The sequence below is a fragment of the Abrus precatorius genome, unplaced genomic scaffold (assembly GCF_003935025.1).
Source record: "Abrus precatorius isolate BTA unplaced genomic scaffold, Abrus_2018 Scaffold8, whole genome shotgun sequence".
Lineage (NCBI taxonomy): Eukaryota > Viridiplantae > Streptophyta > Magnoliopsida > Fabales > Fabaceae > Abrus > Abrus precatorius.
Window position 1 is genome coordinate 36,193,037 of NW_020874428.1, and position 15,395 is coordinate 36,208,431.

Genomic DNA, 15,395 nt, shown 5'->3' on the forward strand with positions numbered 1-15,395 from the left:
ACTATGGACAATTAAAAGTGTAGCTTTATTATTTAAACACAAAATATTGAACGCATATATTATATAATTGTTATCTTTTATTTAATTTTTATAACACATTTTTAGAATGTTTATTTTAAATTTTAAAATCATACTTTTTTATGTTTAAATAAAATTCTGGTCTTCTAAAAATTTATGATTTTTTATTATTCTCTATCTTGCAGTCTAGTCCCTCAAAAATTATATTTTTATTTGATGTTTTAGTAATTTGTTAACTTATTTTTTTATTTGTTTATAAAATATCTAAACCTACTTATATAATTTGACTAAAACATAACATAAACAATATATGTCATTAACAATATCATATATTTTATATTTTTAAATAAAATTTTAGTTATAAAAATTAAATTTGAAAAATTATATCATCATTCGTGTTAATGAGTAAAGTTCGATGTTACAAAAGTAAACACTAGAAAAAAGTTATAAATTACAAATAAAATAACTTTATAAAGAAAATACTTTTGAGAAGCATTGTTTGAAGAAAGATGAAAACGATGAATTAAAAAAATAGAAAATAATATAAATGCACTCATAATGCAATATATGTTTATGTCCTTGTATAAAAAATGTTAAATTTTATGACAATTAATATAAATTAAAATCATATTTAAGATGTATTTTTAATTTTAAGTGCATAGCAAAATAACTTTTCAACTGTTCTATAATAGGAATATTATTTATAATATTTTAAATAGGCACGATAAATAATTTGAGTTATATTATTCACAATTTCTAAAGAAATGAAAAATGTACATTGAATATTTCATTAAAACAGAATTTTATATCTGTATCTTTTAAAAAGAAACAGAACTTTAATTAATATACTGGACAGCATTGAAATGAAGTGAGTCATGTTACATACAGATTAAAATCCAACTTGTATAGGCAGAAATTCATATTGATGATGTATGATAGGCTTTAATTTATAAAAATTGTATTGATATTGAATAAGAATAAGCTTCTATTCAGTTGTAGGACGAGGCAACCAAGGGGGAAGAATTGTGTTAGCTCGAGTTGGCGTTGGAGTTTCTTCATTACATCTGGTGTCACCAAGGAAACTTAATAAGTATCATAGTATTTTACAATAAAAAGAGAGGAAAATAAACTTAAGTAATAAAAACTTACGTAAAAAAAATTAGGACTCTATAGAAAATGTGCATAATTTTTTTTAAAAATATAATACTTATACGCTTCTTATTAATATTTTTTATTTTTTATTTTTACATCATTCTATCTATCACATCGTTCTATTTCTTTTCTTTTAATTATTTTTCACTGGTGCATGCACCTAATACCCTATTTTTACTCATGTAAACATTTTAAAATGTGAAGTCATGTTAACATATGATGAGAAAATAAAAAAGAAATCAACATCGGTATAAAATGAGTGTGAAAATTAAAGTGAAAATCGGTACTCATCCTATTCATTGACCATGAGTCAATTTGATATGCATAAATTAGAAAAAAGATTAAAAAAGAGAGAGAAAATAAACATTATAAAAACTAGTAAGAAATTATGGAACATATAGTAAGACCTCTTTATTCATGTTAGGTGAAGAATTTGAAAAAAAGAAGAAGGTTGATATACATCTATTATTCGCTCCTTATACAAATAATTTAAAAAGTATAACTGGTGACCATATTTTTTGCTGTATTTTATAATTTTTAATTTAAAGAACGTTGCACTGTTAAGGGTGTTTTAAGGATTCATGCAAATACATAAAGGATAAAATTTATGTATAATTTTTTTTATTTTTTTGTTGTTATTTTTTAAGTTAAAACTTCGATAATCTACAATAATAATAAATGTTTGCTTTTTTATTAAAGTAAATTTTTTATTTTAATTAAATAATAATAAGAACAATACTTAAAAAAAACTGTAACTAATTTTAATCCATACATATATACCCGCTAAGAACAGAGATTTGGGAGCTTTTCAGATATACATGAAAGAAAAGACACTAACCCAATATTCAAGTACTCCAGCGGCTGAGTTACAAGAACAGAGTTCATATCCGCGTTATTATGAACCCCCCTTTGCTCCTGTTGGGCCAGCGCCTTCTCTTTTTCCTTAATCTGTTTTTCACTCAAACCATGTTGTTATGTACTGTGAGATGTGAAATCTAAGTAGTACAAACTGCATGAACAGTTACAAGAAAAACGTTATCACCTTCTTGGCGAGCAAATTGTTATGTTCCTGCAGTGCCTTATCCTGCATAATAAAAAACTAGTACTTTATGTTACACAAATAAAATCACGATTCATATCGGATGGCGGACACAGATGCAAAACTTTTGGCCAACCAAAACAGTGTGTGCATATCTCTACTGAAAATTATTAAAGTTAGAAATATATACATCAATTTACTGAATTTACAATACACATAAACAATTAATGATTATCCAATGTTCATCCCCACGAAATTCAAGGAAAAAAAAAAAGAAAGACACATTGTTCCATATCATACGTGATTATGTTACCATTTTCAGTAACAAGATGTGGGCAAGAAAGGGTCACCTTTTTCTGAAGCTCTGAAATAGATTCATACATGACTTGGTTCTGCACGTGAACACCCAGAAAGACTACCACATTCAGTTTAGACTTCAAATTACATCGCAAAAACTCTCCACTCTCTGGGTTGCATAGTCTTACCTTTCGTGATCTGATGCGTTTGATAGCGGAATCAAGTTGTTGTTCCAAATTCTGAAGCTCTTTGATACTTAAGCTATCCAGCTCTTCTCCCTTAAAATTCCTGAAACAAAACAATAAATCCTGCCATTGCATATATAATTTATTACACAACACCACAAGCAGCTTTTGTTACTAAAATTTTAATACCTTTGATTTCTCTGTAGAACTTCCATTCTAGCCTTCAGCTTCGCGTGTTCTATAACCCAGTTTTCCTAACAATACATCCAGATAATTAAATTAGTATATCTTCCAATTTATTGTAACAGTGGCAACTAACTATCCATACACTGGAAAAAATTTATTTATTATTGGAATAAACGTGTATATATGTGTGCGTGTGTCCGTACATAATACTAGCTATAATGATATACTATGTCAAGAAAGAGTTGTATAAAGATAAATGGAAATTTCTCAAAGAACGCATGAGTTGCACACAATAAAGTATGGATACAAGTATGCGATAAACAACTAAAATATGAATGAATAAATTGGTTTCGCTATTAAAATATTTTAAAATTGAGGCAGGGACAAATGATCATAAAATTATACTCCTCCCTGGGAGAGGGTTTAGAGAAAGTATAGAACAATCTCCAATTTATATCAATTAAAAAACCAACAGAAGAAAGAGTTCAAGGTTCATCGAGAGGAGCTAAAGCCATACATTTGGGGCCTGATCATCTCCTACAAGCTGCCTCTCCGCATACGAATACCTCTCATACCGTTCAATAACTCTTTCCATACTGTTGACAAAAGAAAGTAACGGTGAGTAAAGTTTTTATATTTTGATTGCTTCACACCTTGAAACCAGCAACAAACACAAAAACTTCATTTAACTCTTGAAGTAACAAGGCAACTGAGGAAGGAATAACCTATTTTTCTCTAACACGCTAAGTAGCATTTTACATGCAAGCAAAAGAGATAATTGCTGGGTCTTACACTTTCCCGCCAACATTAAATTCACGCAAAAAAATGCATAAAAAATTCACATGCCTATGTACTGTAAATAATTAGATATATGTATAGGCTCATACAGTCACACATATTCAGCCTTGACAGGAATTTTAAAATCTTTTTGTCCAAACTAAGGGTTTTACAATTAACAAATTTGAAATTAACATCCTACAGCATATCGTAATTTTTTGCTGTCTCAATTTATTCATCTGTGCTCCTGAAAAAATTTAGCAAAAGGGTTTTAATTATTGATTAATTAAGAGAATATAAGGAATAATATAAAGAATATTGGACTAAATTAAAATTAGAATGAGCAGACTACGCAATAAAATTTAGAAACTCAATCACAGTTTAAATTAAAATAAATTGCATAGTAAAACAATTGAGGTAATTTTATGTTAATGATATGTTCATGTATGCACGATGTGCTTACATCTATCTACTGTCAAGTTTATATATTCTCAACTATAGCAACCACAAGCCCACAAATTGAAAGCTATATACAAGGAATATATAGTTTTTCTACTGTTAAAAATTAATTAAGAAAAAAAAACATTTTTGGGTTATTTAGAACATTTGCAAAACCAGTTTAGTGATATTTTAAAAAATGTATAAATATTTCTAGAATAAATAACTTTAACTGTAACACACACACACACACACACACACACATATATATATATATATATATATATATATATATATATATCGTAAATAATTTGTTCAGGTTAACCCCCTTCCCTTTTAAAAAATTATTTGACTTCTCTGAACAACAAGGATGCATTTTCCACAATAAGGATGCTTATATAAATAACAATTATGATTTTAATAAATTATAATATATTACAACTTTATTAAAATCTTAATTGTTAATTATACCTACTTTTAGCTTCAAAGGTGCAGATGATTGGTTTCAAGAATAAAATACCGCGAGTAGCGACAAATGAATACTAGAAAGTCAATTGTGCCTTCCCTGCACACAGTACGGTTACTGTACCCATTCCTCGAGCTTGAAGCTTGATATTAATTTTCGTCTATAAATATGATTGGCAACTATAATAACACGGGTTTGCGATGGTTTCCTGTTCTTAAGTTTCCAGTAGTACACTAACTTGAAAATTTGTATTTCACACCCCGTTTAGGAATGTGAATTAGATGAAGGAACGAGGGAGTTACTAAAAAAATTGAAAATATGAAAAATAATATAAAAAATTATAAAAATAAATTTAAGAGAAAGAGACATAAAATTGTAAGAGTGTATTGCATTGGCATTACATGCATTTTAGTTTTTACAGTGCAATGCCCCTTTCCTCAGGGTGGTGTCTGGCTATTTATGTCAGTGAAGATGCCTCCCCCTCCCCTCGAAAGAGCAAAACGCGTACATATTATATGCTAGTGAGGGAGAACATTGGACTTCTTTATGTTAGATATTTCATATAAAATCATTATCTGTCTTTATCATTATTTAAGTTTTCTAGATAATTATCTTTATCATTAATTGCCTGTGTTTTTTCTTCAGATAATTAGTTTATAACATAATATCAGATTTTTTAAAATTAATTGTGGGTTAAATTTCTTTTCTTCTCATTAAGTAATACTATGGTATGGCTTTATCCAAAAACATAGATATTCAAATTAACATAATAACCATCCTCCCCATAAAAAGAAGGAAAAAGAAAAAAGATACTCTAAGACACAGTGGTTGTTGTTCCTTTTTAATATCAAGTTTAACGAAACAAGAAATGTAAACCTATGCTCCTGCATGCTGACAATCTTTTGAGGAGTAAGACAACGAATAACTATATATATCAGAAAATATATGTATGAAGAGTGCACGGTGAGATCCTACTGAGAAATTGAGAATCGTACATTACATCAAACACGTTACTAATTAACTAACTAAACAAAATATGTAAACGATAAATGAATACCTAAGGAAAAAGAGAGAACACTGGAGCAATATTAGTGCAATCATAAACAAGAAATACACTAAGTGCATATTTGGGGGTAAGCCAGAAGAATACCGTACGATAAAGGATAATGGGAGAGAAATTTAAAACGGAGCGTATGTGAAAAGAGGCATATATGTGTGCATGTATAGTGTAAATAATTGACTAATTAAGATCTATAAGCTAGCTAGCTAAGAAATGAAGGTTGATTTCAGATACGAGGGAATTAAGAAAAGAGGTAGGAGGATTGGGAAGATTGAGATGGAGAATTGAAAAAAGTTAAATAAATAAAGATATGTACAGTCATGTATGTATATATAAGTATACGAGACTAAGATCGGTGTAAAATAAGAAAGAGAAGAATAAAGGAAAGAGAGGATATGGTTATTGTAGGAACGGAAGAGACGTACCAAGGGTCACTGGAGTACTCGAAAAGCTTGCCTTTAGTGGAGAAGATTATGAGAGCCACTTCTGCATCACAAAGCACAGAGATCTCGTTGGCTTTCTTAAGCAAACCAGACCTTCTCTTTGAGAAGGTTACTTGCCTATTGATCTTGTTCTCGATTCTCTTCAACTGAACTCTTCCTCTTCCCATACTTGTCACTGTATATAATATGTTTCAATCTTCTCCACTCTTCTCTCGCAACATATATATCTCCGCACTAAAACAATATGCACTTTAATTTACTCAAACACATGGGAGTCACCACATGAGATGGTGGTACAATTTAATTTTCTCTCTGTGTGATTTCTTCCTGTGCTCTCAGAATTTGTAGAAGCGGCGAAGGAAGAATGAGTGAGAACGAGACAGAGGAAAGAGGAATCTGGAGTATGAAGTCAAGGCATGGAACATACCATAAAATCTTATCATTATTTTTTTTATTGTAAGAGGAAAATATCATTGGTCAGTATTTAGTATATAAAAATATATTCGGCGGGGTAGAAAAGAAAAGAAAAACCGCTGATAGGATCCGCATGGTGGTTTTGGAAAACCTGCCTGGTTTCGTCAATTACGCTGTCTCGTTACGATTGGCTAGAGAGACTGTCCTTGTTGCCTGGGCCCCACATCTCCTTGTACGCACTCGTCCCGTTCTTAGATTCTTACATGACATCTCTTTAAAAATATTATATTAACCGCTCCCACAAAATTGTACTGTCACGTTACCGTTTAACTGTACATACCATTACTTTATTAATTTTAATTAAATCAAATTTAGCTAAGGGATATATATTTTAAAAGATTAAAACATTAAAATTTAATTTAAAATAAACTAAATCAAATATACACTTAAATAAGTGTTGAATCTTTTGCCATTATCTCATTTGCTCAAGTTAGAGGTAGATATATGAATTTTATCCTGCCGCTTTAACCATAAAACCTGCATTTGTTATAGCTTTAGAGTGAAAAATAAAAAGACTTATTTAATTGCGAGCTTATGAAAATTGAACTGCATTGTTTGCGGGTTAAATAGGTTATATTTGTGGGTTAACTCAATAAACTGTATAATATATTTATTTATTTATTTTTATTAGTTAATTGATAAATAAAATTTGGATATCGTAAAAGTTTAGAAGAAAATTTACTTTTAATTTTTCAAAAACTATTACTGAATATTTTTAGTTTTTAATGTAATACACTTTTGAAAATAGGTTTTATCATTTATAAAAAGGGTAAGAATATATATAAAAATGTATAATAATACAAATTCAGAAGCCATACATGGGCTTAACATACTTAAGCTCATATAGAATTTATTATTCAAGTAAAATCATGTATAAACTTTTGTAATATGAATAAGGGAAACAAAAATAGTTATAAAATCAAATTTAATTTGTTATCCAAATTTATTTTTAAGATACATTAGATTCAAAATTAAAATTATATGTTATTTTGTAATATTCTGAACTGCTATTGTGCTTCACAACCGTTGGATGGGGATGAAATATGTAGTGGGTGGGATGCCGACTCCAAGCTGGCCTTTCTCGCAATTCCACCAAACTATATAGTAACTGCATCATCTTCAGATACTTTTATTCTTTCCATAGACATTTGATTGTCATTTGAATTTCAACCTTTATTGATATAATATATTTGTAACCGGGAGTTATGAATTAAAATTTGAAAAGCCGCTTTATACAACAAAAGGTAGTAATGACTTGACAGATATTACAATAAATATAAATATTAGCTCTATTGACCTAACACATTAATTTTACTGTATTTTTCTTTTTCTATTATTACTTTTTTATTTTTATCATTACACCACAGAGTATAATTTCATTATCTACCGTTTTTTACATTTAATTCAATTAATGAACAGTCGTAATTCATTAAGAGATTATGAGTCGATCTTCATCAAGGGTAAGTGTGGCTAAATTAAGACTATTTTTAAACCCTAATTAGATTAAAAAAATGTTAAGCTTTGAAATATTAAAATATTTTGTATAGGCCTAACATGTTGACCTGTTTAAATAATTAATAACAACAATAAAATATTGTGTATTTATTTTATTTAAAAGTTTATATTCATTAATTTACAATTAATTTTAGGTTTATTAACTTATTTAAAATTAAATTTTTCCATCTATTTTTTTAAAAATAACATTATTAGTAAGATTATAAGAAAAAAAAAGACAAGTCATAAAATATAATTAACTTTTATATTATAAATGAAAGTCTATTTTTTAGTAAATAAAATGTTAATAAAATTATTTTTCTTCACATTTTATTACGTATATATTTGACGATTAAAAATAATATATAAATTATATTTTTTTCTGCTGCAATTTAATTTTACTGTTTACCTGTATTTTTATTAATTTTATTTTAAAGTTTGAAAATTATGATTTTTAGTTAATTTTTTTTATTAATTTATATAATTTTATTGTAGTTTTGTAAATAATTATTTTAAAAATTATATTTTTTTAAATTTAAAATATAAATTTAAGAGTCTTAAATCTTATAATTATTAACGTTATACAATAAAATTATTATTTTAATTTAATTAAATATTTATTATTTCATATTTTTTATAGTTATAAAATAAAATAAAAATATTTTTAAAAAAATTATTGTTTAAAATAATTTTACTATATATAAAAATTGATCTCCAACATTAGGGCTCATAAATGTCAACCTATTTTTACTCTAGTTATACTAGTAAATGTTTACGTGCGTGCTCACAGGAATACATTGACGTAATTATAATTTTTAAAAATGAGTGCTCGTTTTCTTTATTTTTTTGACACCTGCCTAAAATTTCGTACCTAACAATGTCGAAGGTATTTAATAACGTCTCAATCAATTCCGATCAGCAGATCAGCCAAAATGGCGGAATAAAAACTCCAGTCATTCAATTATAATAAGACTCTGCCTCTGCCTGAAAGTTATATAAAAACAACAAACTTTATTATGTTTATTTTAACTTAGATTATATGTAATTTTAATTCTATTTTAAAATTAATTAGACATATTTAATTTTTTTTATCAACCAGCGTAAAATTATTCTGTCTGACTTAATATAATTACCTATTATGAAAGATACTCGAATTCTAAAAAAATTCATTAATTAAAATATCAAATTTCATTGAAAGCATGAAATTAAAAATAATGCTAATACAAAAAGTAGGGGTGGCGTGTACTTTCATATTTCTCGATTTCGTTTGAATAGGATTTTTATGGGTAATATTTTATTTGGAATATTTAATTTGAGAAGGGAATAGAAAGAAGCATCGTTATGAATGAAAAAAATGTTGTGGATGGCATCTTCAGCTTTCCACCGCCCTTCTCATCTTATTTGACTTTTGACTGGGATATACTCTTGTCTCGATTAGATCCACAAGCCTTTTTCTACTTTTATTTAGATAGGCAAAAGTAACGCACTTATAATTTAAAGGTAACTTGAATATCCATTTATCAATAAAATATATAAAAGAAATGTAAAATATGGATCCAGCTTCTCTATAGTTGAGAAGAAACTGTAACCTTCCATTTAAATTTGTTTAACCGAAACAAAATTTGTTTAAGTAAATTTAACAAAAAATAATTTTTTCTTAAGTTAAAAAAATTTACTTAAACAAATTTAGTAAAAAAGTGACTTTTACTTAAAACAAAAAATTGTTTAAGCTAAAATTGAGAAAAATTTTAAAACTTTATCTTTCTCTTTTCTAAAGTGTATAAAATTTGAGAAATCTTTACCTTTTTATTAATAACTATCTAGTTATCAAAGATTTTTACATATTTCATCCCACTAAACATTCCAAATATATTATCTAGTGTTGTAACATCTTTATCTTAAAATCCGTACAAGTACAATGTACGGATTTTTCTTAATCATTTAAAATAAATTATTATTTGCAAGAACTAAGTATATTGAATTTATGAAAACTTTTATAAGATATAGTAATTTATACAAATAATTCAATATAAATCAATACAAATTATACGACATTAATTCTAAAAGGTTGAAATTAAAAAATACCAAATAATTCTAATAAAAAAATTGAACATGCATTCCATAAAATGAGTATATTAATTTAAAATCATTTGTCAAAATATAAAGGACTTGAGATAATAATTACATAATCCAAAATATGTACAACACATAAAATATACAAGTCTAGAGTAGTTTCTTCAAAATCAACTCCTAAAGATCAGTCCTACTCATCCACTTCGTGCCAACTTTCTAGCTCAGCTAAGTCTTTTGAATATAGATTCTTATCTGATCCTAGGTAACGATCACCTGAATCAGCTCTAACCTCTATGCTGGTGACACGCTCAAAGGTCCATCTAGACAGTCTTCCGAGAGAGTCATGATTGTGGTAGGTAAAAAGATAGGTGAGGACTTCTGAAGTTCTAACTGTACCTCGATACATATATATATAGTGTTTGGTGTATTCTATTTCTAGGGAAATCAAAAAGGATACTACGAGAGTAATCTATTTCTATCATAAAAAAAAATCTTAGGTTCATCTTCTACCAGAACAATGAATTTAAAATAACATACTTGTTGATATTCATTAAATACATAATTCAAACTATTATGTACTGAACTATCTATTAACCTAACTCTTTCCTTAGGCTCCGTCATCCTGATTTTCTAAAAATATTAGTAAGGATGAGCATCTATTATATTCTTTTTCAAACATTATATCATCAAATCATAATTTATATTATAATGGCAGCATATTCACTCTCCCACAAACATTACATTACAAACATGTTCATATATACATCAATCATAATTCACTGTCTATCATTCAATTTCTTATATCAATACGCACTCCCAGTACACTGTGATCACAAATATCAATGTCTCAAGCACTTCTCGATATCTTACTCAACTAGATAAATAGTCACCGGTTAGCCCATGCACATGGATACAACGTGTATAATAGTCGAACCCCTTAGCAAAGGCATAATCAGGAGTCTAATCAGGAAATGAGTGTGAGGCAATGTGACGCATTTGCTCTCAGAAAGAGTGTGTACACAGACGCGAATGTCGCTTACCACTGTACGTTTCCCCATATTCTCATTGTCTCCGGACTTTATACCCCAGTGTATCTCTGTAACTATTCACACTAGATCCAATCCAAATCCGACTCTTATAGTCATTCTCAGAATTATTCTCTTTCTCACTCATAAAATCGTGCTTAGTAAAGTATTTCCAGACTAATTCCATTCCAGTCCATTTCATATCAATGTCATTCCAACATACCATTTTACTTATAATAATCATTCAACAAATTTAATCATCTTCCACGGTAAGTACTCATCATGTAATACATACACATATATCAACCACTTAACCAAGCAACTAAACATTTCAAACAATCAAACATGCATCTTTTCAACCATACTCAACACAACATATATCAGCCTCATCTATTTTCATACCATATTCACATAACAGTACTCTATGAGCACACATAAATACTATAATAGAAACATAAAATAGAGCTCTCTTTACCTCGAAGATAAGCTCAAAGAGATCTATTGGAAAGGTAGAGAGTCAACTATTGAAAGTTCTCCTGAACACGAAGAGATATCCACAAGAAACAAGAATAGGAAAAATGATAAAAAAAAACTCAAGTTTAATTTGAAGAAACTTACTTAAAATCACATAGCTTTGTCGCCCAAGCGCGATTGTGAAGAGAAATCAGAGTAGTTTCTGGGGCTTTTATCTGAGTGAAAGGAAGAGAGAGTTTAGAAAAAACTTGAGAGAAGTACGTGAGTTGAAATAGAATGAATTTCTCATGCGAAAAATCTCTTAAATATCCCTTAGGTCCGCGCGTTCTCGCTTGAACGATAAACATCTCGCTTGAGCGACGAGCATCTCGCCTGAGCGAAATATGCAGGCAGTGGTCTCGCCCCTATTTTCTGATATACTCGCTTGAGCGAGCTTCATTTCCCTAAGCGAGATGGTGTCAAAAGAGTGTGTCATTTCTCATGTGGGTCCTCGCCTGAGCGAGGTGACACTTTTGGGCAACATTTATCTTATCTCGCTTGAACGAGAATTCTCTCACTTGAGGGAGATAACTCTGCAACCAGATATTCTTGCACGCTCAATCTCACCTGAGCAATATCTACTATACCAAAATCCTTCCAAAAATTCTCTATATTCTCTTCTAAATACACTCTAATACTACTTAACATTAAATAAACATAAATTAGTAAATTATCAAAAAATGAAAAAAAGGATATTAGAAGTGTGCTACTTGTGTTAAACATTAATGAGATAATCTATTTGGAATCTAGTTAAATTGTTGAGAAAGATAATAAGTATTATAGAAATGATAACTTTGAGAAATAACTGTATTATTATATATTTTGAAACACTTAAGTTTTTGTGGTATGATCATAAAGTATGACCATATGTTCTTGCACAAATATTTTCAAATGTATTTTTTAGTGTGCTACTTGTACTAAACATTAGTGAGGTAGAATCATTTGTAATCAAGTTAAATTATTAAGAACGATGATAAGAATTTTATGAATGATAACTTTGACAAATTAGTTGAGAAATAATTACATTATTACATGTTTTGAAACACTTAAGTTTTTGTTGTATGATTATAAACACTACGTCAAAAATGAGATAAGAGAGCGGTTCTGTTTTAAATTAGAAAGCGTTTAGAACTGTTTTAAAATCTCGTGCTATCCAATATATTACATTTACGAGAGCAGTTAAATAACCGCTCTCAAATGTTAAGATTAGAGAGCGATTTCGCGTGGAACCGCTCTCCAAAGTATGGGTGTAAGATTAGATAGCAGTTCCACGCAGAACCGCTCTCCAAAATATGAATTTAAACTGCGAATTTGAAATTTAAAATTTATTTATTTGTGAGTTTTCTGTACCAAACTAAAATTAATTTATTGTTACGTTTAAATTTTAATTTACAAGTCTGACAATAAAAATTTCTTCATTTTTATCACAAATCAAAATTGAATCTTGAGTTCATACGTTATGTTAATCAAACTGCTATATCTGCACAAATCAAACAGTAAACAGCGAAAAAGAGAACAAATTAATAAGATAATTCACCGTTAACAAAAAGAAAATGAAAGAAAGAGTGAATGAATGATTTACCGTTGATAAAGAGAAAAAGAAAGAAAGAAAAAATGGGAAAAACTGTGAAAAAAGGTACATACAAATATGAATGGAGAATTGTGAAAACATAAAAGATGAAGAGAACCTACAAACGTGAAAAAGAACAAATACACCAACTTTGTTAACGCATAAAAGATGAAAAGAACTTACAGAAGTAAAAGAGATTACCTTTGTTAGGAAGACAAAGAGATTCATGAGTTGAGCGTGAGCGTGTTTCATTTATAAAAGTTAAAGACTTTAGAGAACGGTTCTTTATTAACCGCTCTCTAGTATATAACTTTTATAAAAGTAAATTTTAATTTTATTTTATTAAAATATTTAATGTTAATTAATAAATATCTTAATGTACTTAATGTTCATTGATAAAATCAAATAAAAACTTAACCAATTAACTAAAAATACTTTAATTGGATATTAAATTTTAAAAAACTAAATAATGCCATAAAAATAGAAAATATTTATCAAAAAGTGACAAAAATAATTTATACAAAAGTACGATGAAGCGTGAAATTAAGGGTGTTTGATTAAAAATAATTAAAACAAGAAAATCAAAATAAAAAAAAAATCTTCATATTCTAAATTAGTTTAAATTTTGTTTTCATTATTGAAATTAGATTGAGCCACACCAATAATAAATTATATTATTTTTATTAAAAATGATTTTTTCTCAATTTTATCATTATATTGAATAAATATACATTCCACTGTTTTTATTTATTTTAAATTTTTATTTTTTAAATAGAGTATCTTTTTCTTTTTCAATAATTTATCGATTTTCATAATTTTATTCTTTTAATCAATGTTTGTTTCTTTATTTTTTTTAACAAATCATTCTAATTTTTGGACTACTACTGAATGTAAATTTAAAATTAGATTGAAATTCATATATAATAAATAAAAGTTTGAAAATAAACAATAATAATAAATGAATAAACGCACAAAAAATTCAAACCAAACTACGAAATATTAATTTAGTTTAATTTGGTTTTCATATTATGTTTAAACTACACTTAACTACATGTTATTTATATGTTTGGTTTAGTTTAATATGATTTTTAAAATTACTATAATATCAAATAATTTTAATTTATATTTAATTATTAATTATTAAATTTTAATTTTTGACATAACATATAAACAAAGATGACATTGCCTAATTTTAATAGTTTAATTTAAAGCTCAATTTTAATAATTTATTTTTAAATTTTAGAAAAACTATCTATTTAACATAACCATTTCTGATAAATTAACATATTTATTATTAAGAATAAAATTCTATTAATCTCTTTAATTTTTATTTAAAAATTATTTAAATTTAAAAATGTTTGTACAATGCTTTAAAAAGGCTACTAATTAATATCCACGACTCAATCAAAACATATACATTGAGTGTCAGGAAAAAAGGTCATTTATTAACCCGAAAATTATCATGAATTAGGTTTAGCTTTTGTTTATACATGTTTTCTTATTTAATGATATTTTTCTTTTTTGAGTTGAGGAATTTACTTTTTAAGAACAAAAGTTAAGATTTATAATGTGTTTAAATAATGCGTGCACATATATTTCATCATAGTCTCAGTCATTAATTGTTGAACAAATCATTATAATTCTTTACTTTTCATTAAAATATAAATTTATTTTAGAAAATTAAATCCTAATTTAGCCATGCATAATCAAATAAATAATAGACATACAAATGATAAATTGATTAATCAAATTAACCAAAATTTAAAAAAATCTTAAGTATACTTTATTTGTAATCAATAGAGAACAATCCTTTCCAATTAATAAAAGAAACTGTTGTTTCAGCCATCATATTTTGACAGAGAAAGAAAATAAAGAGACAGTTTCAATTTGAAGATTAAAATTTATTATTCTGTAGCAAAATAATTGTAAGCTGCGGGCCTTTGAACATACAAAAGCATTGTCGTGTCTGAAACAGGAAAGAGGTCAGTCAAATACAGCGTAATAGCAGAAGTAAACAGTGGACAAATTACACAAAAATGTTAAAGACATGGTTACAACTTACGTATGTGTTGAGCTATTTTAGTGAGTTGAAGTTTCTTCGACTCTGCTTAGCACAATGACATTCATCCAACAAGAAACAGGAAATTTAAAAAAGAAATGGTATTTTAATTCATGCATCTATCAT

At 27.5% G+C, this 15,395-nt stretch overlaps 1 protein-coding gene across 2 annotated transcripts; it reads right to left on the reverse strand.

The window, feature by feature from the left end:
• Positions 1 to 746: 746 nt before the first annotated feature.
• LOC113848464 (truncated transcription factor CAULIFLOWER A) lies at positions 747 to 6,524 on the reverse strand. 2 transcript variants are annotated; one of them, XM_027477985.1, is made up of 8 exons: positions 6,044 to 6,524; positions 3,395 to 3,473; positions 2,881 to 2,945; positions 2,695 to 2,794; positions 2,560 to 2,601; positions 2,213 to 2,254; positions 2,009 to 2,118; positions 747 to 1,082 (listed from the first exon to the last, which is right to left on the reverse strand). In XM_027477985.1, the coding sequence occupies exons 1-8, from the start codon at positions 6,226 to 6,228 to the stop codon at positions 1,004 to 1,006; spliced, it is 702 nt and encodes a 233-aa protein (XP_027333786.1). In that variant the 5' UTR covers positions 6,229 to 6,524; the 3' UTR covers positions 747 to 1,003. The 2 variants fall into 2 exon arrangements, with proteins under 2 accessions (XP_027333786.1, XP_027333787.1); XM_027477986.1 differs by having other exon boundaries at positions 811 to 1,082; positions 2,560 to 2,624; positions 6,044 to 6,464.
• Between the last annotated feature and the right edge of the window lie 8,871 nt (positions 6,525 to 15,395).